The sequence below is a fragment of the Bidens hawaiensis genome, unplaced genomic scaffold (genome assembly GCF_021521415.1).
Source record: "Bidens hawaiensis isolate Kalapana, Puna unplaced genomic scaffold, B.hawaiensis_p1.1 tig00014981_1, whole genome shotgun sequence".
NCBI classification, from domain to species: domain Eukaryota; kingdom Viridiplantae; phylum Streptophyta; class Magnoliopsida; order Asterales; family Asteraceae; genus Bidens; species Bidens hawaiensis.
In genome coordinates this window covers 151,035-175,356 of record NW_027492330.1, presented here as the reverse complement: position 1 = coordinate 175,356, position 24,322 = coordinate 151,035, and the positions used below count along the sequence as shown (strand labels likewise).

At 35.7% G+C, this 24,322-nt stretch overlaps 6 protein-coding genes across 6 annotated transcripts; 3 read left to right on the top strand and 3 right to left on the bottom strand.

Moving 5' to 3' along the window:
• Nucleotides 1-2,388: 2,388 nt before the first annotated feature.
• Nucleotides 2,389-7,784, bottom strand: LOC143548216 (uncharacterized). Its single transcript, XM_077039442.1, has 14 exons — nucleotides 7,511-7,784; nucleotides 6,106-6,266; nucleotides 5,793-5,896; nucleotides 5,091-5,157; nucleotides 4,847-4,939; nucleotides 4,601-4,765; nucleotides 4,350-4,490; nucleotides 4,149-4,226; nucleotides 3,956-4,068; nucleotides 3,466-3,526; nucleotides 3,200-3,367; nucleotides 3,012-3,113; nucleotides 2,808-2,897; nucleotides 2,389-2,719 (listed from the first exon to the last, which is right to left on the bottom strand). Exons 1-14 carry the CDS (start codon nucleotides 7,782-7,784, stop codon nucleotides 2,657-2,659), a joined length of 1,680 nt encoding a protein of 559 aa, XP_076895557.1. The 3' UTR covers nucleotides 2,389-2,656.
• Nucleotides 7,785-10,397: 2,613 nt separating this feature from the next.
• Nucleotides 10,398-12,945, top strand: LOC143548215 (uncharacterized). The gene is made up of 3 exons (XM_077039441.1): nucleotides 10,398-10,564; nucleotides 11,947-12,073; nucleotides 12,705-12,945. Exons 1-3 carry the CDS (start codon nucleotides 10,398-10,400, stop codon nucleotides 12,774-12,776), a joined length of 366 nt encoding a protein of 121 aa, XP_076895556.1. The 3' UTR covers nucleotides 12,777-12,945.
• Nucleotides 12,946-14,031: 1,086 nt separating this feature from the next.
• Nucleotides 14,032-17,308, top strand: LOC143548233 (protein TIC 62, chloroplastic-like). Its single transcript, XM_077039457.1, has 9 exons — nucleotides 14,032-14,275; nucleotides 15,320-15,432; nucleotides 15,561-15,614; nucleotides 15,786-15,870; nucleotides 16,136-16,241; nucleotides 16,467-16,553; nucleotides 16,664-16,761; nucleotides 16,879-16,988; nucleotides 17,177-17,308. The coding sequence occupies exons 1-4, from the start codon at nucleotides 14,032-14,034 to the stop codon at nucleotides 15,837-15,839; spliced, it is 465 nt and encodes a 154-aa protein (XP_076895572.1). The 3' UTR covers nucleotides 15,840-15,870; nucleotides 16,136-16,241; nucleotides 16,467-16,553; nucleotides 16,664-16,761; nucleotides 16,879-16,988; nucleotides 17,177-17,308.
• LOC143548232 (sanguinarine reductase-like) lies at nucleotides 16,504-17,248 on the top strand. Its single transcript, XM_077039456.1, has 4 exons — nucleotides 16,504-16,553; nucleotides 16,664-16,761; nucleotides 16,879-16,988; nucleotides 17,177-17,248. Exons 1-4 carry the CDS (start codon nucleotides 16,504-16,506, stop codon nucleotides 17,246-17,248), a joined length of 330 nt encoding a protein of 109 aa, XP_076895571.1.
• Nucleotides 17,309-18,244: 936 nt separating the features above from the next.
• On the bottom strand, nucleotides 18,245-20,191 carry LOC143548214 (ABC transporter G family member 23-like). The gene has a single exon (XM_077039440.1). The coding sequence runs from the start codon at nucleotides 20,189-20,191 to the stop codon at nucleotides 18,245-18,247; it is 1,947 nt and encodes a 648-aa protein (XP_076895555.1).
• A 677-nt stretch (nucleotides 20,192-20,868) lies between these two features.
• Nucleotides 20,869-23,561, bottom strand: LOC143548213 (phosphatidylinositol N-acetylglucosaminyltransferase subunit A-like). Its single transcript, XM_077039439.1, has 9 exons — nucleotides 23,517-23,561; nucleotides 22,719-22,843; nucleotides 22,070-22,642; nucleotides 21,840-21,994; nucleotides 21,639-21,729; nucleotides 21,437-21,553; nucleotides 21,265-21,368; nucleotides 21,059-21,149; nucleotides 20,869-20,976 (listed from the first exon to the last, which is right to left on the bottom strand). Exons 2-9 carry the CDS (start codon nucleotides 22,839-22,841, stop codon nucleotides 20,917-20,919), a joined length of 1,314 nt encoding a protein of 437 aa, XP_076895554.1. The 5' UTR covers nucleotides 22,842-22,843; nucleotides 23,517-23,561; the 3' UTR covers nucleotides 20,869-20,916.
• Nucleotides 23,562-24,322: the final 761 nt, after the last annotated feature.

Here is a 24,322-nt window from a genome sequence, read left to right as displayed (position 1 = left end):
CCAACACTATTATTAGTATTTAATTATATATTAATACCGGTTTACCTTAAAATGAATGAAGGCTACAAAAATCATGTCTTCATTATATCATGATCCAACACCTACTTGTATACCACAATCTACATGTCAGCAAGGACAGATTTCTTGGAACAATGTTACCGTATCTGTTGATGGTAATTAATTGTTATTTCATTATCCGATTCTAATTATTCAATTCGGCTGGTTATATTGTAACTTATACTTACATTTGCATTCCTTTATATCCCAGTGGATAAACAACAAATTTTATTGGAGGATGAAGATGATATTGAAAAGATAGAGCTACCTGAACTGAATATGCGTGAAGCTGACCAAATTCAAGAACCATGTGAGGGTATGCTGTTTGAATCAGATGAAGCAGCAATAACATTTTATCATAATTATGCAGAGCGGGTTGGTTTTATTACTCGTGTTTTATCTTCCCGTAAGTCAGAAAGAGATGGAACAATAATATCCCGAGGACTTGGATGTAGAGGCGATATAGAAAATCATGAAAAAACCGAGACCATTATGATCAAGAAAAAGAAAAAGGGTATAGAAAATTGTGCAGCAATGATTTTAGTAAAAAGAGAGAAACCCGGGAATTGGGTTGTTAGGAAGTTTATAAAGGAACATAATCATCCACTTCATGTTTTGGTTATGAAGAGACGACCCCTATTTGTAAGTTAACTAATTCTCAAATATTGTAGTTGAAATATTTGCAACAACATATTTTGCATTTACTCCGCGTAGGATGAAAAAGACAAGAGAATTCAGGAACTAAGTGCTGAATTGCGTGTAAAGAAGCGGCTAACTGCAGTGTATCGAGAACAACTTCTTGCTATAATGAAAGATGTTGACGGGCACAATGAACATCTATCTTCAAAAGTTGAAAATGTGCGTAATAATTTAAAAAAACTTGAAGCAAACATCCTACAGAGTTCAGATATAGACCAACCGCCATATGTTAGGTGAGTAATCTGGTATTTCTTCTTATATGCCCTTTGTATACGTTGATGCAAACTGTGGATATGATTCTATATCAAATACATGGCTGTTTATTATGGAGAGAATGCAAATTATATGAGTTTTAAATTTTAATTGACAGGTAAGCGTATCGGTGTGCATATAGCATTTATGGTAGCAGTATACAGAGGTTGGCTTGTGTAACTGTAAGTATATATATGAACAAAGCTGCTGGATCAGTACAAAGATGGTGGAATATCCACGTCACCGCGATGCCATTCAAGACTGGTGTTTATATAGATGTAGGTTGCAAAAGGTGAGTACTTTGATGTCTAACTTGGTATAGATCTATGTTGAGATTACACAAAGTATGCATATTTTATGAATGAATGTAAAGCCAAATATGTTAGCTAGGTTTCGTTGATGCCAAACTTTAGAGTGGTGCCTACTCGTTTAACGATTCTCATCGCTCATGACAGCTTAGTAAAAAGTCTAATTGAATTGAAGGCTTTTTTTTTTCTTTTTTTGGACAGCAATTAAGTTGAAGCTAAACAAACTCTGGCTGTAATTGAATCTCATGTAATAAACGAGTTTGTGCCTGAGCTTCATGTTGATTAGGCTCACAAGAATAATCATGAAACTTTTATGCTCGTTTTGAATATTTTGGTTTCGTTATACATGCATAATTCATTGTGTCTTTAAACAGGTCCCTTAACAGATTAACCTGTTACTAAACAGGTTTGTGTTCGTGTTTGAAAAAAATGACACGATTAGGTATCGTGTCGTGTTGTTTTTGGCACAACAGGTCATCGTGTCGTGTCTTGGTGTGCCATGTCCGACATGTTATGACAGCCCTACCTATTGTGTCAATCCCTCGTTCCTCTAGTCTACAATCTAAATCCAATCATTACAAAATGTTAGTTACATTGGTATAAAATTATAATTTTCAGTTTTATAGGTTAAAGCTATAATTTTCAGTTTTTAAAAGATTGGGTTTTGCAATTCAAAAAGGGGTAGCGGCGCACCTTGCTACCCGCTTGCCTTTTGTTTCGATGTAATAAAAAACTTTAGTGTTTATAATAAGTCTATTGAAATCGGCCTAAGAAGATGCTTGAATGGCAAGTGCTAAATACAGCTCATGTGTGTGATCTTTTACGAGGTATGAGTCTAACCACTCGTGAGCAACATGAGATCAGCTCATCGAAAGCTCAAGGCCTATACAATGAGGTGAAGCTTTTAAAATAGAGCTCTAAAACAAACCAAAGTTAAACTTAGGCAAATTCAGACTTGGCTCGTTTACACCCTTTAGAGTTTAGGCAACCTTAGCCTTTCACGGTTTCTACCATAGGTCAGGAGTCAGGACTCAGGACTGACCGTACATATAGATAGGTCACCCTACAAAGAAAGAGCTTATTTTTGCCATAAATCCCAGGCATTACTGAGAACAAATTTACTATAAACTGCCGGAAAAGATTACAGAGGTTACATGTCTAAGCATAACCAAAAATTTCTGCATGTTTGTGATTTATAACAAACAAAAATAATAGTCCTCGGGTAAACTACAAGTAAAGCTACAAGAGACCGTTAAGAGCGCATCTAATCTCTGCAGTCAGAACGACTTAGCTATGCAGAAACCTCAAAGTTTTGCAGCACAACTGACTGTGTTTCATCATCAAGTTGATTTCACTTTGCGAGACGGAGGACGACGGAAAAGACTGATGAGATCATCCACACCCTGTTGAATGATATCAACACAGATAATTTTTTACAACTTTTTTTAATAAACTAATAAATCAAAAATGCAATAAATGAGAAGTTCATACCCTGGTAGTTACTACGAGAAAACTGAAAAGGGTGATCAAGTATGAACCGAGAACAAGTAGCAAGAGCAAGTCAAATGTTACACTGGCGACCTGCAATAAGTTAAGGTACGTTCGACTTTCGGTTTAGATCATGAGGAGACGAAAGTGGGTAAAACCAACAATTACTCCTAAAAACTTGATAATACAAAATGTGAATAACTATACCTGATAAATCTGCAGTGTATTAACTGTAGAATCATAAAAAGTAAACATCCCATCGATCACATCATGTTGCAAATTCACTTCTACAACATGATCTGCTAATTCCTGAAATTAACAAATTTGATTTTAACTTAAATTTTTTTTAGCAAAACCAAAAAACACAAAATAATAAAATATCAAATTGAAAATACCTTTTTCAGCGCCGTTATAATTGCATTGTCCTTTGAGAGAAAAGGTGCCACACGAGGTGTTTTTGATAAAAGGTCAAGCCATGATTGTATGTAAGAAGGATTAACCGCCAAACTACTGTTATCTGCAAATATATTGATGTTCTTGCCCTCCTGACCATATATATGCCTCTGCATATAATAGTAGTTTAAGCAAATCAAAGAGCTCATTACTATGGAAACTGTAAAATTAACAATAATATTAATTATTTATTTAGTAAGGTTCTTACAGCCAGACTCTCGGCAACCAATTTTACACTTTGAACAACTGTATCTTCATTGACAAACTCTCTGATGACAAAGCAAACAAAACGAAATTAGCAAATAAAGAGAAATGATTTGGCTTATTAGACTGAGTGTATGAAAGGGGGTTAGTTAAGTGCCGCCACGTCACTGCCACGTAGGCAGTTGGAAAGGGGGGGGGGGTTTAACTAAGCTTGTGTGGTGGAGAGGGAAGGAGAGAGGGGGGAGGGGTGTCAACAACCAAGTTTATAATAATTTTGTAATTAATAAATATATGAACGAATGATTCTGAGCCCCTTTGCTCGTTACTGCACTAGCGCCCCAATGGATTGAACATGGGTTTGGCGCCCATCCTCCAAGGGTTGTAATGGTTTCAAGCGTTATTCCTTGGTGATGTAGCGGTGAATAACACCCATAACACTTGGTCTTATATGGTTTATCTAGATGATAAATATGACAGGGTTTCTAAAAATTCACCTTTTATCAGCAATGCCTCCAGTATTTTCCAGTAAGTTTGGTGCAACAGAAAGTCCAGAGAGTGTGGCTGCAGTAACTCTTAACCTTGAAAACTGTTCATGCTCCCATGCAACCTGCATATAGTAACCGTTAGCATAAACTTAAATTGCAATGTCTTAAATTTATAACATCCATATCGTCTTAGTGTACTAACTCGAGAATTGGAAACGTTTATTTTCTTGTGCTTTAATCCAACTTTAAGGCCCAATTCCTCTGCTACGTTGGATAAACCCTGCACACGAGAGTTTAGACAGGAATCAACTTTTGAACAGATTAAGCATGTTTTTAAGGTGGATATTTAAGCATAAGTATCGTTACGTGTTTCCTAGGAAATTATTAAATATTATACACTTGCCTCAAAAATTTGCTTCACGTAAGCATTCTCTGGAGGTTTAGAAACATGAAGCCATAACCCATTTTCTCCTGAGCTAAGACTGTTCAGGCAGATAGCATAATCAATACTTTCACGCAAACGCTGATCAAAACTTCTAAGCCACTGCAAGCAATAAAACATTTTTGAGAAAAATAAAACCCAAATCAACACATTTGTAAATAAATGGGTTGAAATTGCCATATCTAATATAGAGTCAGCCAAAAGATACACACCTTCTGAGTTCCATTGAAGTTATAAGGCCCGCCAGATGTCAACCCAAAGAGTATATTATACCTTCCTCTCGTGTTAGGGTTGGAATACAAAACAGAAAATAACCTCGCAATTTCAAGAAGCGCTACTACGCCACTCCCATTGCTATCACTTCCAACTGACAATGCCTATAAATAAAACTTCAAGACGCAATTAAGTAGATGTAATATGATTATAAGAATTAATTGAAGGGTAATCTCGTAAATTACCGGAGCTGCACCAAATGTGTCATATGATGCCACGATGGCGATTGTTAGGAGTTGCCTTGAATCCCCGTCAGCTTTCGATCCAGGCAGCCATCCCTGTAAAATGTAAATAGTTAGGTTTTAGGCTCTTAGCATCAGAACATATCCAGGGTTTGTATTTCTTTGTCTAGGTAGCAAAACGGGTGGACCCATTTCAGCAAATACAAGTGTAAACAATAGGTGATGACATGTTTTGAAGAAAAAAAACCTGGATGTTTGTGATTGTTGGAGATGCAAGTTTCTTAGGAGCTGGTGACGTAACAATAAGCTTGTATCTGCAAAGATAGAAAGGAATGCAGCCAAGATCACCACCAATATCCTAATTAAGTTGAATGTACTATAAAAATCTTCATGGATCTTCTATAAAAAAAGCATAGAACAGTACAACTTCAGATCATAAAGATAAAGATCGGATGTGTTGAAGATTTTCAGAAATGAGAAATATAACAATATGAATTGTTATTGAGATAGTATCTGCTTATATGCAAGTTTAATGTCAGTGAGATATGATTTTCATCTGCATGATCAGATTGTTGCAAACAAATTGTTTTGTATATAGACTTAGTATGACGGTACACAACCTTAGTGATAAGAATTTCACTTGAAATGTTGTGTTTAGAAAGATGACACGGGAGCAAGTGAGCAACACGAAAAGGGCATGCAATCGGTTATCATCAGAAATACGAGGTAGGTACTAAATACCAACTCTGTAAATAACACATGTTCTAATTGTGATGCTACAAGATAAATTTTGCATTTAAGGTTAGCAGTTTCATATTAATAGTAACAACAGGTTGGATCACAAAATTTTGTTACATAGAAAACAATGTAAACAGAACGTAAATTTTCTGTTAGTTGTAGTATAAAATTATTAAAACCTAAGCAGTAAGCGTATAAAATATATACTAACCCGCCTGTGGTTGCTGTTGCAGGCTGACCAGCCGCATCATTTTTCTGGATATCGGCTAACACTTTAGCTAGATCTTCATCTTCAAAAGCAAAATACACAGGATACTGTAAGATGAAAACATAATCAATAAACAATGTACCAAAAGTGAATCACAAAAAAATAAAAAATAAAATAAAAAAATAAGCACCATCTTCTGACTTAAGAGGAATTATTAAGTTTAAGCATCATAGTTAAACATCATTTTTTTTGTTAAACATTCATTTGCATATGAGCAAAGATAAATAACCATTATGCACATATATTGTTCACTCACTTGAATGGTAGAATGTATTAGCTTCTGCTCTAAATTCGCCAACAGTTTTTTCATATCCGTATAATCACAATTATCAGCAACCGTTTGACAGTTATCAGAACGAAAAACTTGAGGAAGTAGCAGTAGTAAGCCCCCTAATGGCTTTCCCTGTTCAATATATTCTGCCATGTGGACAACAAAGTTAGAACCCTGACTAAGCTAAATATAGAAGCAATAACAACAATGAAAACCCATTTATACCAAACTAGTTGGAGAAGGATTGAATGAATACAACAAAAGAATCAACAAAACTATGATCAGATAAACTTGACACTTTAGGCCAAACAGGATGCAAAACAAAGAATTGTGCACCCCATGCACGCATGGATATCATATAATCATGTCAGATTTGATAATTTAGTACATATCAATTTATCTCATCAAACCCGTCACGTTGCTTCAATTTCAAACAACATTTACTTTCATCTTCTGATTTTTTTCCTCTAAACAGTTATTTATCACACTCCCTCCCTTTGACGTCGCGTTCCTTCCACTTCAAATCTTAAATCTAAATGCAATTAGCTTGAATTCCGATTTCCATTGGCTTCAAATTCAGCCAATGGGTAAAAAGTAAGAAACAATTCTAATATACCAACATTCATAATTTCATAAAGAATACAAAAATAGAAAACACATCTCTCATCATCAAAATGCATCCAAAATTAATTTTCAAAAATAGTAGCACTTGGAATAGCATTGACTTTGGAAACAGTCTATAAGCATCTCTTTAAATTCTGGTTTAGTCAAACTTCTCATGCAAGCAATCAATTTTCTCTGATCTATCCACCACCTTAGAATCACAACTTTAGCGAATCTCAATCAACTTTACAAAAGAGTGAATCAGTTTGTTTATCAAGTATATTCAGCTAGTTATAACAGTTAGGATAGCATAAACTTTAATAACAGCTGGTAAACTTCTCTTTAAATTCTGCTTTAGTCAAACTTGTTATGCAAGCAAGCAATCGATCTGCATTAAATATTCGCCAATCTATCCACTACCGACTGCCCATAGCAAACCATCCCCATGGCAATATCGTATAACAAATTAACTACCACTACTTTTATAACGTCCAATCACAACTTTGATGAATCTAATCAAATAGGTAAAGTCTCAATCGACTTTATAATAATAATAATCGTGAATCAGTATATATCTCAAGTATATTCCACCTATCAACAGCGCCTTTATCGATGAATCATCTAATTCGAACTCAATAAAAACTAAATTCTATAAAACAGACTGAGCAGTGAAGCAGCATATCAAACTGATCTTACTTTCTAGATTTAATAATATGCTCAATCAACTAATAATAATAAAAACACTAAATAAATCGGATTCAACCGAGATCAATAATTAATTAACTACCTCGAATGAAGGTTTCATTCAATTCACGTAGAGACAGTACGGCAACAGTGCGAGACAGATCGGAACCAGGAGCCGAGAGAGAAGAACCGGCGTGATGATTGATGGATGCAGCACGAGATCCGAACGGTGAACCGGAGATATCGTACTGAATGAGGCGGTAAACGTCAACGACGGTAGACGCATCGCAGAGCTCAACGCAGGCGATTACGATGAACACGAGTGTAATGACTGAATAGAATGACTCGAAGATGTGTGGATTCAATGGATTCGCCATTGATGATAGAAACAAGGAGGAGCCAGATGAGAGTGTGTGGTGAAGTAGCTAAGCTAGGGTTTATTAAATTAATGAAATGAAATGAAATGAAAATCAACGAGGAGCAGCAGTAGTGGAGACGCCAGGTGATGACGACTGGTGGGTTGAGATACCTTGCAATCGCCCAATCAAAAGTGACAAAAATAATATAATTCTTCATATTATGCGTATGGTCGTATGGCTTCTAGTTTGTTTAACACCGGTTAGCTTGTAAACGAGTTCGAGTGAATGTAAAGCTTGTTTTGCTCATTGGAGATTAAGATAAGATTTTAATGTTTATTAAGTTATAGCATATATAGTGGTTAGTTTTAGTCGAACTCGAGCCATGACATACATCTTGATCTCTTGGGTTAAACTACTACCTTGGGAGGTTACAGTTTTATCCAAGAGTTACTAATTCTTCCTGAAAAACCACACGTGTCATGGAGAAATGTTACATGCTACGAGCGGTAATTATCGTTACGTGCTAGCTATTGTGAAGGTGTAGAAATGTTAAGGTTTCCGCATGACTAGTAGGTGACCACAAGACGTTTTCCTTCTTACGGATAAAAAACAGAGCGAACTTTGCGTCACAAAACATGTACCGGATTAAATTAAACTCAGGAATAACAAGAATTTAAGAACCTTACAAATTCAGTCGTGAATTTGTGATTAATTCCTAAACTAAATCTTTGCCAAAGTAATGATATTATTATGAGTCAAGGAACAGATAAACAATTACAAATAATCTCTCGATCAAACACTCAGGTTACAAAACAAAAATCACCAAACAATCTAGAGATAGAGACAACAACTTCACTTTACAGCCCTTCAATCACTTATCTGGGTTCAACCCTTCATCTTCAAGTATACTCTAAACAATATTTCAAGTTATCGAACCAAACTCAACTAGTCAAGTTTGCTAATGAATTTACTATCTTTTAACCTTTTTAAGCTTGGAATGGGAAAAAATGATGTAACTTTAATTTTTTAATCTTTCCTTTGTTCTAGTTTGTTTACTTTCGTTTTTGTACCTGTCTCTAGCTTCCTGCTAATAGATTTGTTTTTTCAATAATATCTATTGTTTAAAAAAAAGGAAAGAGAAAAGAAAACCTAAGCTCATTGTTGGTTCGTACTGAATCTATTTATAAATTATGCATTAATTTAAGAATATTATTTTATATTAAAGTTTGAAAAAACAAATGAGTTGGCTTGATAAGCCAAAACTAACTTGAGCAACGCTAGCTCAAACTTGGGTCGTTTAACTTCGAGCCTGAGCTAACGTTTTTTTGACTTACTCACTCATTAAATTCCCAAAACATGAGCATAACATGTGTGATGCGAAGTTAAAAATTGAACTAATTTGTTCATTGAATATAATTTTAAACATGGTATATGCCAGTGTTTGTTCTTTCAGCTAAACGAAGTTTCACTTATCATATCGGAGCTTGTGAAACTTGTGTCGACCCAGGTCACTTGTCGAAAACAATTTTCGGTCTCGTGGTTAGTCTGACCTCGAACCCACTAACACAAACCATTGCTGGCGAATTCGTAGCTCCTGTGAGTCAGTCACCACCACCATCAAATCCAATCCTAACCTCTTCAGTCAAACGATTCACCGCGGATCTGCCGTACGAAAGCCGCCAACCGTCAAACAGCCACTGAACGACTCCTGCTTTTGGCTCACAAGACCAGGTAACAATCGAATCCTCTCTTCGATTCCGTAACCAATTCGAACGCCATACATACATGTTCAGTTCTCCGATTGTCCGATTAGCGTTTGCCAATTCTTATTTTATTTAGTTTATTTTTCCGGCGACTAAAATGTATATCACATGGAATTTAATTTAATTTCGTTAACAGAAGAGAACACATACTACCTTTCTTAGAAGTAGGGTTGTAAATGAATCGAACCGAACCAGGTCTTGTTCTTGTTCGTTTGTTAAGCTTTTATCGGATAAGTGAATGGTTAACGAACACCTAACACCTAACCGAACGAAATTTTAATTTCATGTTCGTGTTCGTTCATTAAGAAATGAATTTTTTCGTGAACCGCTCATGAACACAACCAATGTCATGAACACAACCAATGTTTTATTCGATTCGACTAACCGAGAATGGTCAGGGTCAATGGTTTGTTCAGGCTACCAAGTTTGGGTTAATAATTTTGCGTAATTCTATATAATAAGATAAAATAAGGTCATTAAAAAGTATTAGAAAACCTTTAATGAACAAACATAAACCGACGCAAGCGAACGCTTTACTGAATGATCACGAACACAATTGAACGAACATGGTCTTCGTTCTTGTTTGTTCGTTTAGTCAATCGAAGAAATTTTTCTTGTTCATGTTCGTTCATTTATTAAACAAATGAACATAAACGAAGTTCCCGTAGAACGTTCGGTTCGTTTACAGCCCTACTTCGAAGTAATAATGCGTGTTGTCTGAAAATTAAAATGATGAACTTATTGGCTGTTATGATTTATGAATTAAAGTTAAGACCTTAAGTGATGTGGCATTCTGCATAATTGTTACATATTTTCCAATACAGTACATGTCACTTTGCGGTATTTAAGGATGACAACAGTTGGAACAATGGAGCAAGGTAATAAACTTGGAGCCACAAAGGCCGGTAAGGTTCAGAATTCAACTTCAGGGTTCAAAAGGTGGGGAAGAAAAGGGCCGTTTATCAGGTACGGGCTTCCTATGATTTCACTAACCGTGTTTGGAGCACTTGGGCTCGGTCATCTCTTGCAGGGAAGGTGAGTGATACTCAGTGGCGGACCCAGGATTTTTTGACAACGGGGTCCCGTTATTTTCGGCGTTCAAATTTTTGGGTCGGTCGTTGTTTGGGTCGGGTCAGGTCAGGTCGGGTCGAGTGGAGAAACATAATAGAAAACAATATCATCATAATAAAACCCACACAATAGGATGTCATTCAAAACGATAAGAGAAAACATTACAATCATGATATGAACAAGTTACATGCTTCCATCTGCAAAATCAAAGCTTTGCCATTACGAAATAGAAAGTAAATAAATACAGGCTCCAAATATTCCTTTTGCTACTAATTTAACATGACTAAACCCATTTTAGATATTTACCCGCGTTTCTCACAAAATTCCTCATACTCGTAAATAGCTAGACCATCTAAGTTATGCTTAATTAACTTATTATGTTACAACTCTATTCAACAAGAGTCTAGTGGTCAAAGCCAGTTTCGACCTGAACAAAATTAAAATTTTGAAAAAAGAATCGTTTTGACCCTAGCCAAATTGAAACACTCTTAAATGAACCGTTTTTGCACGATCTAAACCGTGCTACTCTCCTCAAACCCTAACTCCATAGCATGGCTCTTCTCTAAATCTATAATATATATATATATATAACAATACCCCATCTTCAAACCCTTTCCCCATTCTTTTCAATGATTCTTGAATAACTAACCTTAAAATTAAGTTTTTGACATAACAAAGTCGTAATCTAACAATAATATACAACATACAGTTACTAATCTAAGTAAATAATTGCATAAAATCAATCAATTGGATATCTTTATTTTATGGAGTAAGTGTTTAAAATTACCTGAAAGTTGTGGCAAAATCAGAAAGCAATGAAGACAGAGGAGCGCCAAAGGGATGGATGGTGGCTGAGAAGGGCCGCGGCGGCAGGTGGTGGGTTGGTGGCGGTCTTGCGGAGGCTTGAGCAGTGTTGAGGAGTTGAGGTTGAGCAACAACGTTCAGATCTGTTCTGGTTCTGGTTGATGTTATAAACTTAAAAAACCCTAATTATTATATTGACTATTTGACTAAAAAAGAAAATAGCAAAAACATAGAAAAAACGGATTGTGGATGAGACTCGAACCTGGGACATTCCACACCCAAAACAAGGATCTTTCCCAGCAGAGCAGATCTGTAACATTGTTATGGGGTCCAAGTGATAATTTATATGGGGTCCTTCAAAAATTTTCTATATCGCTTCTAAATAAATTTTAAAAAACATTGGTGTCCCGGGACCCCGACGGCTACTATGTAGGTCCGCCCCTGGTGATACTTAACTGAGTTATTAAATCAAAATTAATGCGTATAACATCATTTCTTTCATATTATTTTCTTGATTTTCATCTTATTGATGTGAAATTTAGCAAGGATATAGCTAAGGTGAAAGACGACCAAGCGTGGGAGATCCTTGAAACAAAAAAAGCCCTTTCAAGAACAGGACCGACTGAATCTTACAAACCCAAAAACTTGTCACTGGAAGAGGAGCTAAAGGTAACATAATATTAATAACTAGGGCTGTAATGTGTAAGCAAACCGAAAGTTAAACAAATTATTCAGCAGGAAGTTCGTTTATTTTTAATGAGTGAACACAAGCAAACGTGTTATTCTAAATAAGAAAATATGCTCGTTGAAGTGTTTGTGTTTGTTCGATTAAACATAGCGAACAAGCACGGACAAGCCTTGTTCTTGTTTGCTGGTTTCTTTCGGTTCATTTAGAACCCTAATAACAACCCATAAATAACCCATCAGTATAAAATTATTAGAGGTGACAGTTTTGATCAGTTTATTTGCAAATGGGTTGGGTTATGTTTTATTACTAACGAGCCAAATGGGATGAGTGGGTCAAACTGGTTCTCTAAAATGTATTTAAAGGAATGAAACCTTACACATCTCTTTTTGTTAACAATAGTTGATGTTATTATTGTGATTGCATAGTTTTGTAATAATGCACATACATAACATGTTAGTTATTTGTAAAGTGTGGAAGAGTAATAAAAAGTGTTACTTGGTCTGCCCAACCCGAGTACTCCTTTTGGCCCGTTACCAATCCCACCTATTTTCCATTCCTAGTTCTATAAATGTATATATTCTGAACTTTATTGATTGGTTGTTTTGGTTGCAGGCTTTGCAGCAGAGTGTTGACATAAACAACTATGAATACAAGAAGATCCCCAGGCTGAAAGAAGGTAAATGAGCGTCTTCAAGTGTACTTCTTCGTGGATCATTTCAGCTTCTATTAAATAAGTCAACTTCTGTTGGTCATTTTTGACTCGTAGAGGGATGGAAAACATGTTCATAAACTGTAACGCACAATTTTGTACATTTTTGGTAGTTGTTATCCCGACGAAATTACATTACGATGGTCCGTCCTTGACTTTTTTTAACGAAGTTAGAACTATTATTATGATTATTGAAGTAACACACACAGGTTTTCCCCAAACTGCAATCGCAGCGATTTGTCTGTTAAACTAGGTTAAATTGGTTACTAAAATTATTGACGTAACCAGCATAAGGTTGTCTGTTGCAATCACAACACAGTAAGTCATACACACTCAAGTGATGCTTGAATTGTATAAGATGTGTTTGCCGGTATTTCTAATGAAGATATTATTAAGCATTTTTATAGAATTAAAATACGTAAAGAACAAATGTATAATATAATTTCTTTAATCATATTTGTTTTAATATACTTATATGTATATTATGTTATGTCAGTTCACTATCATTTGTTTCTTCTGGAAACAATCCCAAAATGTCCGTTTAGAGAAGAGATAATCCATAACCAAACTATGCGTGAAGTCTAGTTTAATAACCAAACTATGCGTGAAGTCTAGTTTGATAACCAAACTATGTGTGAAGACTGGTTTGATAACCAAACCTTTTGGAATTGTCAAAGAAGAGAATCTTGAAGAAATGTACGATTTAAATCAAGCACAACCCGATAATGATGGAGAAGTAGTGTTTCATATGAATCATATGCTTGAAGCTTGATTTAAGAACTATGATACATCAAAGTTGACATATATTCTTTTAACCGTGATGCCCCATATTCAAGCAATCGGGTTTACTATAGCTATGCGTTATACACCACTCTTGATCATTTAACATATCAACGTCACCTCAGTTTTTCTTTTACCCTTCAACGGTTTAACCCCACCATTCAACATATGTTATAACATATTATTTACACACAAAAAAAATAAAAAAAAAATCAATGAGTAGGCGGTGATGTCCGTGGCCTATTCTATTCCAAAGAGACTACTTTACTAGTGGTTAATGAAAGGAGACGCGGTGTTTCAGTGGCACCATTTATGTCACCTCAGCATCACACACCATGAACGTTGCTATTGTTGTTGTTATTATTATTATTATTATTATAATAATAACCACATTTGATGAAAAAGCATAACCACCACTGAAAATAGTACAACCACCATCCTCATTCTTCCATGGCTTTTAAGCTATCACTCATCACTCCCATTAGACACCTTCAAGCCAATAAAACCCCCAATTTCTACACACAATTCCTTCTAACCAACCCTATATTTCGCTCATCGTGTTCGAAGCTCAATTCACGACGGAAATCGTCTGTTTGTAGCAATTCACTGAAACAGGAGACAATTCAGAACCCGGCCCCAACTTCTGCATCTTCTAATAAGCTTGTTCTCGTTATTGGAGGCACCGGAGGAGTCGGTATGATTATTTTAGCCTAGTATTCTTTTTATGGATGTCAATTGTTTTAAAACTAGAGTTGAATTTGGAGTTATGTGGTAGTCGTAATTGGTGCTTCTGTATTCTAGTTTTATTTGTTATAACCTCGGTTAACCGAAATTACCCGAACCAAACAATTCATATTTTCATACTTTTTTAGCTGTTATATCTCCATTTCATGTTTTGTACCTCCATTTCTTATATTTATAGCTCCATTTCATGTATTTAGAAATTTATTTCATGTATTTCTAAGTAAAGGTGTTATCCCAAATTTGATTTTAGTTATTAACCTAATAAAATCGAAAAAATAACGGCTGAAAACCGATTGGTTAATTTGGTTGAGGCTATTAACCGAACTGAGCCATGCAGACCCCTAGTTTTTAGGGTTAAATTGCTACATTTAGTGCCTGTGTAAGTAACTCAACAATTTTTTAGTGGTTTTATATTCAACTTGAACATATCATTTTGAAATTAGGGATCATCATATGCACAAAGGGATTTCTGCATATTATATTAGTTTTGGAGGTTTCATAGAGTGAGTAATAACTGAACCATTAACCAAAACCAAACTGAAAACCAACTGAAATTAACCGAAAACGGAATTAATCGAAAATTTGTTCTCAGCTTTTTTTGTGTACCCTCGGTTAAACGAATCATTCGTATTTTCATATAATTCTAGCTTTTATACCTCCATTTCATGTATTTCTAAGCAAACTTTAGCCCAAGTTTGTTTTTTGGTTATTAGCAGAAATTAACCAAACTGAACCAACAACTACCAAACTAGTGGACCCGATTATGGTGGATGATTTTGCAAAAACCAAATTTCTGTTTTTGGTTTTGGTGGGTTGGAATAACCAAACTGAACCGAAATCTGCTCATCCTTATAATTCATATAAAATTAAAGTTGCTATTAGATAAAATAATTTACATTTCAAAACCTCCCTTTAGTAACCATAAGGTTGAGTATCATCAATCATCATATTGCCATGGATCTATAATATGTACTAATACGTTCTTTCTCTGCAGGACAATTAGTTGTTGCATCATTGCTAAATCGGGATGTTAAATTGCATTTGTTACTGCGAAATCCAGAGAAAGCCACTGCTCTATTTGGAGAACAAGAAGAGGAGAAATTGCAGGTCTAGTTTCTTCTGTTTTCATTCTTTTACATGTTATGAATGCAAACAAATTGTGACATCAGTATTTATCTTGACACTAGTGAAACCAGTTCACGATATAAATTTTTATTAAATAGTCATTTTGGTAGGTGATTAAAGGTGACACTCGGAACTCAGAGGATCTTGACCCGTCTATGTTTGAGGTTTGTTCTTTCAATCCATTTACTGGTCAATTTGATTATGTTACTGGTCAAACGGGTAAAATATGAAACATATCTACACGTTTTTGACCCAAATGGCCAAACCCTTTTTACCAGTTAGCCCGCCCGCCCCATAAAGTTGGTCATCAATAACCTTGAACTTTTGATTTACAGGGTGTAACTCATGTTATATGCTGCACTGGTACTACAGCGTTTCCATCACGGTGATGGGATGGGGATAACACACCTGAAAGAGTAGGTCTGAATCATACTTGGTGGAAAATTAATTATGAATATATGTTCATTCAAATATCGTTGTAATGTTGTACTATATAAGTTTACACTTAAAAGTACATATAGGTAACCTTGCATCTCTATATGTGTGTATATATACAATTATACACAAGCGCATGCATACACATGTTTATGCAGATAGTTTACCATCTTATTTAGTGCTAAACAATTCCATCTTCCTTGCTTTTGATAACTGCATTTTAATGTTAATTTGTGTTTAAACTTTAAAGATTGGGAAGGTGTGAGAAACCTTGTGTCAGCACTGCCTCGATCACTGTCAAGAATCATCCTTGTTTCATCAGTTGGAGTAACTAAGTCAAATGAACTACCATGGAGGTATGGCTACAGTTTAAGTGTATGTTATTAAATATTTAAATTTCTCTGTTTCTAAACTCAGAAGGTGTTTGGATGTGTGTTTTGTTAGTGATTATGTGATATTACATAATCTAAGTAAGATAGTCATTTTTATAACAACTAATAGTTAAAACGACATTTTTGTAATAAAAGAAGACATGGTTTATTTTCTGATCCTAATTTTTTTCTCCGCCTTTGATATGTCAGCATCATGAACCTTTTTGGTGTTCTAAAATATAAGAAGATGGGGGAGGACTTTGTTATTAACTCTGGACTTCCTTATACAATAATAAGGTTTGTAGCCCATAGTGTCGTTGCCTTTTAATCATATTATTATTAAATCTAAAACATTCACATATTCATGTTATGTATTTATTAGTTGTAACATGTGTTTGCAATATTAGACCTGGTAGGCTGACAGATGGACCTTACACATCATATGATCTAAATACTCTGCTCAAAGCAACAGCAGGTGAAAGACGAGCCGTTCTTATTGGTCAAGGTAGTAATTTGAACTAATTTGACAGAAGGATGTTAGTTTTAAAATCTTATTTCAGATATTTAAGTGGTGATAATGTTTTGTTAAGCAGATACTCTCTCTATTTGTTTGTGTTTCCAGGAGATAAACTTGTAGGAGAGGTTAGTTGGCTGGTAGTTGCGGAAGCTTGCATACAAGCATTGGACATAGATTTTACTGAAGGTCAAATATATGAAATCAACTCAGTCCCGGTGAGTAATCTAAAGTTATATATTTAAAGTGTTTGTTTTTCTGATAATAATTTATCTTAGAATATTAAAGTAGAATCTGTTTTTGACATGTAACCCGGCTATAGGACCCGTCCATCTAGATTATAAATGAGTTGTGAAGTGTGTGCTATTTAGTAAAATAAATTGTGGTAAATGCTGTTATGATGCAGGGTGATGGACCAGGAAGTGACACAGAAAAATGGAAAGAATTGTTTAAAGCTGCACAACTCCAAAATGTATGAACTTGCATGCTATGTCATCTATAACTTGTTCACTCTTGTTGTAATTAAGTTTCAAAAATGTATCTAAATTTGGACAGTTATAAAGCAAATGTTAATATTTATAATCATAAGATATTTATTTTAAGGCTATATATTTGCAATACACGTATGTACTCATTATATATGACTAAGGTTTTAGATAATATACTTCGTTACATAAATAATTGTATCCTAAAAAACTTTGTCAGAATGGTTACCACTATAAAAAAAGCTTACATACTTTTCATTATATGCGAAAAATTCATCAACTCAATTTTGGTACGCTGAGATCTTTGAACTTGTTTACAATGCACACATTGTAAAATCAACAATAAACGCCGGCTACAAGCACACTTGTTGCGTATATGGAGCATTTTTGCATATACGGAGGTGTTGTAGATGGTCTTTTTTGTTGACGGAATGTCATGTAGGCTCTTTTATTGTCGTGTAACACGACTCCATTAATTTATTTTGTTAATACTATTTTGTATAAATAAAAATATCCATTTTAGACGTTTCATATATGAAATGTCAAATTATCAAATATTTTGATTTTATTTTCACAAGGGTATAAGGGTATTTTAGATAAGTTAATTGATTTTAATCTTTCATAAACTTAAAAGATTAGGTGCTTACAAAAGGGTTGTTGCTATCTTTGTGTGATCAAAGAATATGCATTTTCTTGGTGAATTAGTTGGCTCATGAACCATGGGAGTAATGTAGCATAAAGATTTTAATAAACCCTCGAGTGGGTGTTAAAAGAGTTAAGCCAGTTCTATTATACTTGAAACGATTCACCGAGTTCATATCGCGTAAAATTCCCCCTATGGGTGTTATATGTATGCTAAATTCCGCTAATTAATCGATTTATGCATCCAATATCATGAAATGGCATGAGAAAAATAAGAAAAGAATAAATGAAAATACCAAAAAAAATATAGTAAATATATATCATCATCTTGTTCTCAAACAAAAGATTCATATTGTAGTTTTGGAGACCTTTCTTGAAAGAATGATCCAACAAAGTACTCTATAAAACACAAAGAAACCAAGCATAATCCCAACATTCATCCATCTAGTGTCTGATTCAAGCCCTCTACCCTTTAAGATATCCTTCCCGGTGACCGAACATGTCAAACCGGGACCCTCCCGAGAGAAACAAACCCCCCTCCTGCCCCAATACTCGTTAACCAACCACGAGTCCAATGGGTACCGATACAACGACACATAGTACATAAACATCCAGTATTTCGGGATCACTTCCTTCGGTATAAAGTACCCCGAAAAGAGAAAAAACGCACCGAGAACCGTGCAAATGAGTGAATTTCCGGATATGAAATCGGGTGAAACCGCACTTAAAAAGAGGACCAAAGAGCTAGCCATGAGTACAATGAGCCAGACCACAAACACGAAAAAGGCGAATGACATGACTGATGGGTTCAACCCGACTAGCCAGTATACTGGAACCGCGAATAGAAGGCCAACCACAAAAAGAAACGGTAGGAACACGATCGTGTTGGCAATCATATATGAAGACGTCTTGTAAGCGCCTCGTGATGCTTCTTTCATTAACACTCTTCGTTCTTGAAGGTATATAGGAAGTGCTTCTACAGTAGAAGAAAGAAGAAAACTAAGACTAAACGCGAAGAGGCCTAATCGTTCCGCAATCCCATTTTCGTTGTTTTCAACGTTTACATAAACGCTGCCTAACCCGAGCCCCCCAACAACTGCTTGCATTGTTCTTGCCAAGAACAGTTGTTTAGTCCTATAAATCGTCTTCCAAAATCGTGTACAAAGAATTAGAATCTCATGTAACGCATGTTTAAATCTACTTCTTTCAACGCATTGATCCCGCCTTAAAAGCTCTTGAAACGTGCCTTTCGTTTGTTCGGCCCAAACAGTAGCAAAAGACGGTTCCATAAGTTCTTCAAAAGTATCAAGCTCGTTAGTGTTATGTAATGTTTCAAGAACCTCTTTGATTTCCATTGAGAACTCGAGTGCGTTGAGTTGAGTTGGAATTTCAAATCCCAACTCGTTAATGGTTTCCTCGAGTGACTCGAGGGACCCGTTATGGACTGCTGAGCCATTTGAGAGGATTAAAAAGTTTGATATGCATTGGAGGACCCGATAGCTCGGTTGGTGGATCGATAGGATGATGGTGCGTTGCTTTGATCTAGCCATGTTAGATAGTAGCTCAATCACTTGAAGAGCCAAGCTACTATCTAACCCTGATGTTGGCTCGTCTAGGAGTAAAATGGGCGGGTCGGGAATCATATCGACACCAATGGATACCCGTTTCCTCTCTCCTCCCGATATGCCACGATCATCTTCATCCCCTACAAAACTATCACGAACATGAACTAAACCGAGCTCCCGAATCAAACACTCAACCCTCTCATCTTTCTCTTTTAAACTCATTTCTTTTAGCCTATATTCGGCACTATACATTAAAGTTTCTTTCACAGTTAGCAGTGGAAGCAAGTTATCTTCTTGTGCCACAAACCCGCATATCTTCTTCATTTGTGAAGGGCTCGTGATCAGGAAATCGTTAAGTGAAATGGTGGTTTTGGGATCCAAAGTGTTGTTTCTAACACGACCGGATATGAAGTGGAGTAAACTCGACTTGCCACTGCCACTTGGCCCAACAATTGCCATGATTTCCGAGCTTTGTGCAACGAAGGATACCGATTTGAGAATGTTTATATGGTTCGGGTTGTTTAGTAGCCATGGACGTGTGAATCGGGAGTCTGTTTTGATAGTGTAAGAGAGGTTTTTAACAGTTAGTTTGTAGGATGGTTTGGAAGGGTAAGGTGGTGGTGGGGAAGAGGAAGATGGGCTGGTGGATTGATCCGGGGAGTTGTCGGAAGCAGTGAAGAGGGCGGCAGAGTCGTCTTCGATGGTGGAAGGGTTGAGGCAAGATGCCATTTTTTAGTTTAAGCTATGGGGAATGAAGTAAGTTAAATGTATAAAGATGAAAGTTGGGTTAGGATAATTAGGTAGGCTAACTTAGACCCATTGGTGATTGGTATAGTGGGTTCCCTAACTTTGGTGAACCAACTGTGTTTCTTGTAGACCCAAGTCATTGGAAGGTAAGACTACTAGACTGGTATAAATGTATGATAGATGTTTCTTGTCAAATGGGTAACTGAAATAAAAAATAACCATAAACAATATATAAACTTATAGGTGGTAGATGAGGCATAGCTGGTGGGTTACATGGGTTAGAAAACAAGACAAACGAGTTCGAGCAAACAGACCAAAACAGTCAAATCCGGCTTAGGAAAAAGAGAGGCCATATTCGGGTCAAAATGGGGTCAATATTACATTTAATTTGTATCTAGTTTATTAATATATTTTCTCATTTGACTAGTTATAAATAATATGTTCCTACAGAGTCTTAATTTCAAATGAATGGATATAATTACCACCTCTAATAAAAGGAGTTTGATGTAAATTCAAGTTCATACATGAATGCATTGACAGACATACATGGAGGACAATTTTGGTATAAAATAGAACAATAGTCTTTGAATAGTGCACTCACTAGATAAAATTTTATACTTTGTCAAAAAAACCTTGCATATACAAAAACATGATGCATGTATACATATATATGGACCAAAGTCAAGATCACAATTATGGTCATGTTCTTAACCCCGTTTAAGCTCCGTCCGTTTAAAATCAGGCACCGGCTCAATTTCAGAATCAGGCTACATAATTTTATACAAATATAATCACCACAAAAGAAACAAAAAAAGAGGGGGGGGGGGGTAAAGTAGCATAGACACATACCTGCCACAGTTGTAACATTCGCCATAATATGAAATCAATGATCATAACCAAACAGAAAAGCTTGCCTGCCCACGCACCACACGTGAGGTACCTAGCAGATCGATTAATATCACAATATCAGATAAACTAACTAGCTGAGTGATGTGTTTGACCTGTAACCCGCCCGTTTTGCAACCCTAGAATAATCAAAGTTAGCACGTGCATACCGAGGGAGTCTTTCCAAGAGGCTTTGATTTGAACATCTTAACGCGCGGTCATACACAATTTGTGTTCGTTTTGCGACATCATGCCAGCTATACATTTCTTTCATCTAATTGAACACAAAAAGATTTATATAAGTACACAACCTCCAACTTGGAATCATTTTAGGGAACTTACACGAAGGTGCATCTGTTGTGGATCAATACTAGGAAGTATCCGAATTGCTTTCTTAATTGCTTGTACCATATCACCGGGATCTGGTTTAGCAAGAACAATCATATCATCTGGTAGAACCTGAAAACAGAGAAGATAAACATTTTAACATGAAAAAAGAATTCTCATAATTTGCAGTGAAAAAGCAAAATATTTTAATTCTCACCTCTGGAACACCACCAACGCGTGTACTAACGGTCAATAATCCACAACTAGCAGCCTCTAGTATCGCTATGCAAAAAGCCTCAGTTAAAGAACTATCAAAAGAATACAAAAGACCCTTAGAAATGAACTGTGTGATATTAACAGCACTAACAAATATGTGATTATTGTGATGCATGACTATGTAAATATATCGATTGAATACCTGTTCAAAAATATATGGCCAGAATTCAAAACTGATCTCACTTGAGCATGTGGGACCGCACCTAGCATATCAACTCGATCTTGAAGAGAGTGTTTTTCCCTCATCTCTTCTAATCTTACTCTCTTAGGCCCATCTCCTCCAATGATGAACCGAACCTTAAAACATATGCTTTTTAATAACATCTTCAAAATTTCTAAAAAATTATGTAATCTTGCAAGGACAGAACTTACATTGGGATACAAACGACACACTTCAGGAATAACTTCAACCAGCAGATCTGCACCCTTCCGATACACAAGTCTACTTATCACAACAATAACAATTGGATCCATGCTAAGTCTCTCAGGAGCAGGCTTGAACATGGTTGTATCCACAGCATTAGGTATAACATAAACCTTCTCAGGACGCAAACCCGACCTTAAAACCGTGTTTTCTTTACTTGTATGGGAGACGCAGATAGCTTGACTAACATCTGCTAAAGTAAACTGCAATACTTTGTTCATGTGAATGCTTCCAATATCAGAAAAACCATACAGTGAATGATCAGTGAATATGACTTTGTAACCCATTGTGCGTGCATGCATTAACGCCTCGTGGCACAGGGTTGAAAAGGCTTGATGTCCATGAACTAGTGAGATCTTTTCCCGAATAAGAATAGTTCTTATAATTGGGAGTGTGCCATAAAAAGTTGGCAATGTGTTTTGCATAAGAAATGGCTTCCAAGGTACATAATAAACTTTTAAGCCGTTCGTCATGTACCTCACTCCAGAACGGTTTGCATAAGCGTGAGTCATAACCACCACCTGAAAGTTAAAATAAGTGATTTTTTTGGAAGTTGGAACTCTACAAATATAAAAGTAAATTATTAATATTTCTAACCTTATGGCCAAGCTTAAGCAAGCATTGTGATAAGAGATAGATGTGATTCTCCACACCACCGAAATTCGGGTAGAAAAAGTCGGACACCATCAAAATGCTATGCTTTCCCTCTTTGAATTGCATAACTACAAAGGACTAGAGTTTCTTTTATCCACAACATATAAGCCTTTAGACAATAGAAAGAAAGTGCTACACCATCATATCTGGAAACAAACTGGATGCAACTTATTATCATCTATGCAATCACTGATTTACGCTACACAAGTGTTTATGATGGAACTTATTTCCTGTTGGTAATATCATTGGAGCTAGTGTTAAATGTACTGTTAAATTGATCCAGTTAACGCTTTGACACCTTGATAAAATATCAATACTGGCCCTAAAATGGCGTACTGAATGAAATCCAGATTTCATTTAAATTTGTGATAAGAAAACAGTTAAGGTCGTCGTCACCGAAATTGCATATTTATTATTCCATCCAGATATTCAAACCGAATCTGTCATAATGTTTACATAGAGTTTGCTACCAGCTTAGTTTTAGTTAAAGCACTAACCATATGATTCTAATCAAATTGACATTCAAGTGAGGAAGCAAATTATGCAAATTCCTATGGTACATTGAAACCCTAACAGATTCATTGAATTGCAGATATATGTATGAGATAATGAAGGCTTAAACCAATACAATTAACTAAACAGACGATAGAAAATATCCTACTAACATAACACCAAAACTTCAAATATTACTACTGTATATTGAAATTAACAGTCTAAGGATGCGTGAACGATGATATATACCTGCCGACGATCGAAAATGATGCAAATATACTCTACTGTTAATTGAACCGAGGATCTACGGAGACATACGATTGCGGGTGAGAGTTTCAGTAACGGGTCGGGTATTTTGTTACATGTCAATTAAGTACAACTACAAGGGGTCTTTTTTTCAATTTTAGCATAATATGAGGGTTGCCAATGTAAGTAAAAGTCGGAATACATGTTTACCTAAAATAAACAGAAGAAGAATTGAATGAACTATCGGTGCATGGGGATTACTTCTTTTTGTTGATCTTATGCTTGATTTATAAATTTGTAGCGTTACATATTTGAAGATGTTTGGGGTTAGTGTTCGGGATGATCATTGAAACACAATAAAGGCTTTACATATTAATCGTCTGAGTCTATTTTAAAATTAAGATTTTTAGACTAACTTACACAATCTTTAAACCTACTCCCAGTCCCAAAGCCTACGTCGATATCTATATTTACTTATTTAGACTATTAACTACTTAGAAAGTGTGACATTTGAGACAAAACAAGGTACACCTCAGTACGTATTTATCGATTCAGCAAATAAACGCTTTTTGCATAACAGACGAACGATTAACCGAACGGGTCTGGTTATGACCCAGATATCCCGGGGGGCCATCTATAAGTGATATACGTTTAATATGAGCTAAAATATTAGTATTATGGCCTTAGTTCGATAGCAAACAAGTTAAACGAAAACATGCTAGTTTAACTACCTGCTATAGAATAAAACGCGAAAGATAGTTACAAACCAAGCATTGTATCATCCGTTAAGCCGAAAAAGACTTACCAAA

Bases quoted from the DNA above. Each gene is read 5' to 3' on its own strand.
- LOC143548213 (XM_077039439.1), bottom strand. From the start codon at position 22,841: ATGCAATTCAAAGAGGGAAAGCATAGCATTTTGATGGTGTCCGACTTT. The intron at 21,730-21,839 runs GTATTCAATCGA...TTCTTTTGATAG, and splicing joins GGCCATATATTTTTGAACAG to TTCTTTAACTGAGGCTTTTT. The intron at 21,369-21,436 runs GTAAGTTCCCTA...GTGTTCAATTAG, and splicing joins CACAACAGATGCACCTTCGT to ATGAAAGAAATGTATAGCTG.
- LOC143548214 (XM_077039440.1), bottom strand. From the start codon at position 20,191: ATGGCATCTTGCCTCAACCCTTCCACCATCGAAGACGACTCTGCCGCC.
- LOC143548233 (XM_077039457.1), top strand. From the start codon at position 14,032: ATGGCTTTTAAGCTATCACTCATCACTCCCATTAGACACCTTCAAGCC. The intron at 15,433-15,560 runs GTCTAGTTTCTT...TCATTTTGGTAG, and splicing joins AAGAAGAGGAGAAATTGCAG to GTGATTAAAGGTGACACTCG. The intron at 15,615-15,785 runs GTTTGTTCTTTC...TTTGATTTACAG, and splicing joins TTGACCCGTCTATGTTTGAG to GGTGTAACTCATGTTATATG.
- LOC143548215 (XM_077039441.1), top strand. From the start codon at position 10,398: ATGGAGCAAGGTAATAAACTTGGAGCCACAAAGGCCGGTAAGGTTCAG. The intron at 10,565-11,946 runs GTGAGTGATACT...TGTGAAATTTAG, and splicing joins GGTCATCTCTTGCAGGGAAG to CAAGGATATAGCTAAGGTGA. The intron at 12,074-12,704 runs GTAACATAATAT...TTTTGGTTGCAG, and splicing joins CACTGGAAGAGGAGCTAAAG to GCTTTGCAGCAGAGTGTTGA.
- LOC143548216 (XM_077039442.1), bottom strand. From the start codon at position 7,784: ATGGCGAATCCATTGAATCCACACATCTTCGAGTCATTCTATTCAGTC. The intron at 5,158-5,792 runs GTTAGTATATAT...CTATCTTTGCAG, and splicing joins GCAACAGCAACCACAGGCGG to ATACAAGCTTATTGTTACGT. The intron at 4,766-4,846 runs GTAATTTACGAG...TTTTATTTATAG, and splicing joins ACACATTTGGTGCAGCTCCG to GCATTGTCAGTTGGAAGTGA.
- LOC143548232 (XM_077039456.1), top strand. From the start codon at position 16,504: ATGGGGGAGGACTTTGTTATTAACTCTGGACTTCCTTATACAATAATA. The intron at 16,554-16,663 runs GTTTGTAGCCCA...TTGCAATATTAG, and splicing joins CTTCCTTATACAATAATAAG to ACCTGGTAGGCTGACAGATG. The intron at 16,989-17,176 runs GTGAGTAATCTA...GTTATGATGCAG, and splicing joins ATGAAATCAACTCAGTCCCG to GGTGATGGACCAGGAAGTGA.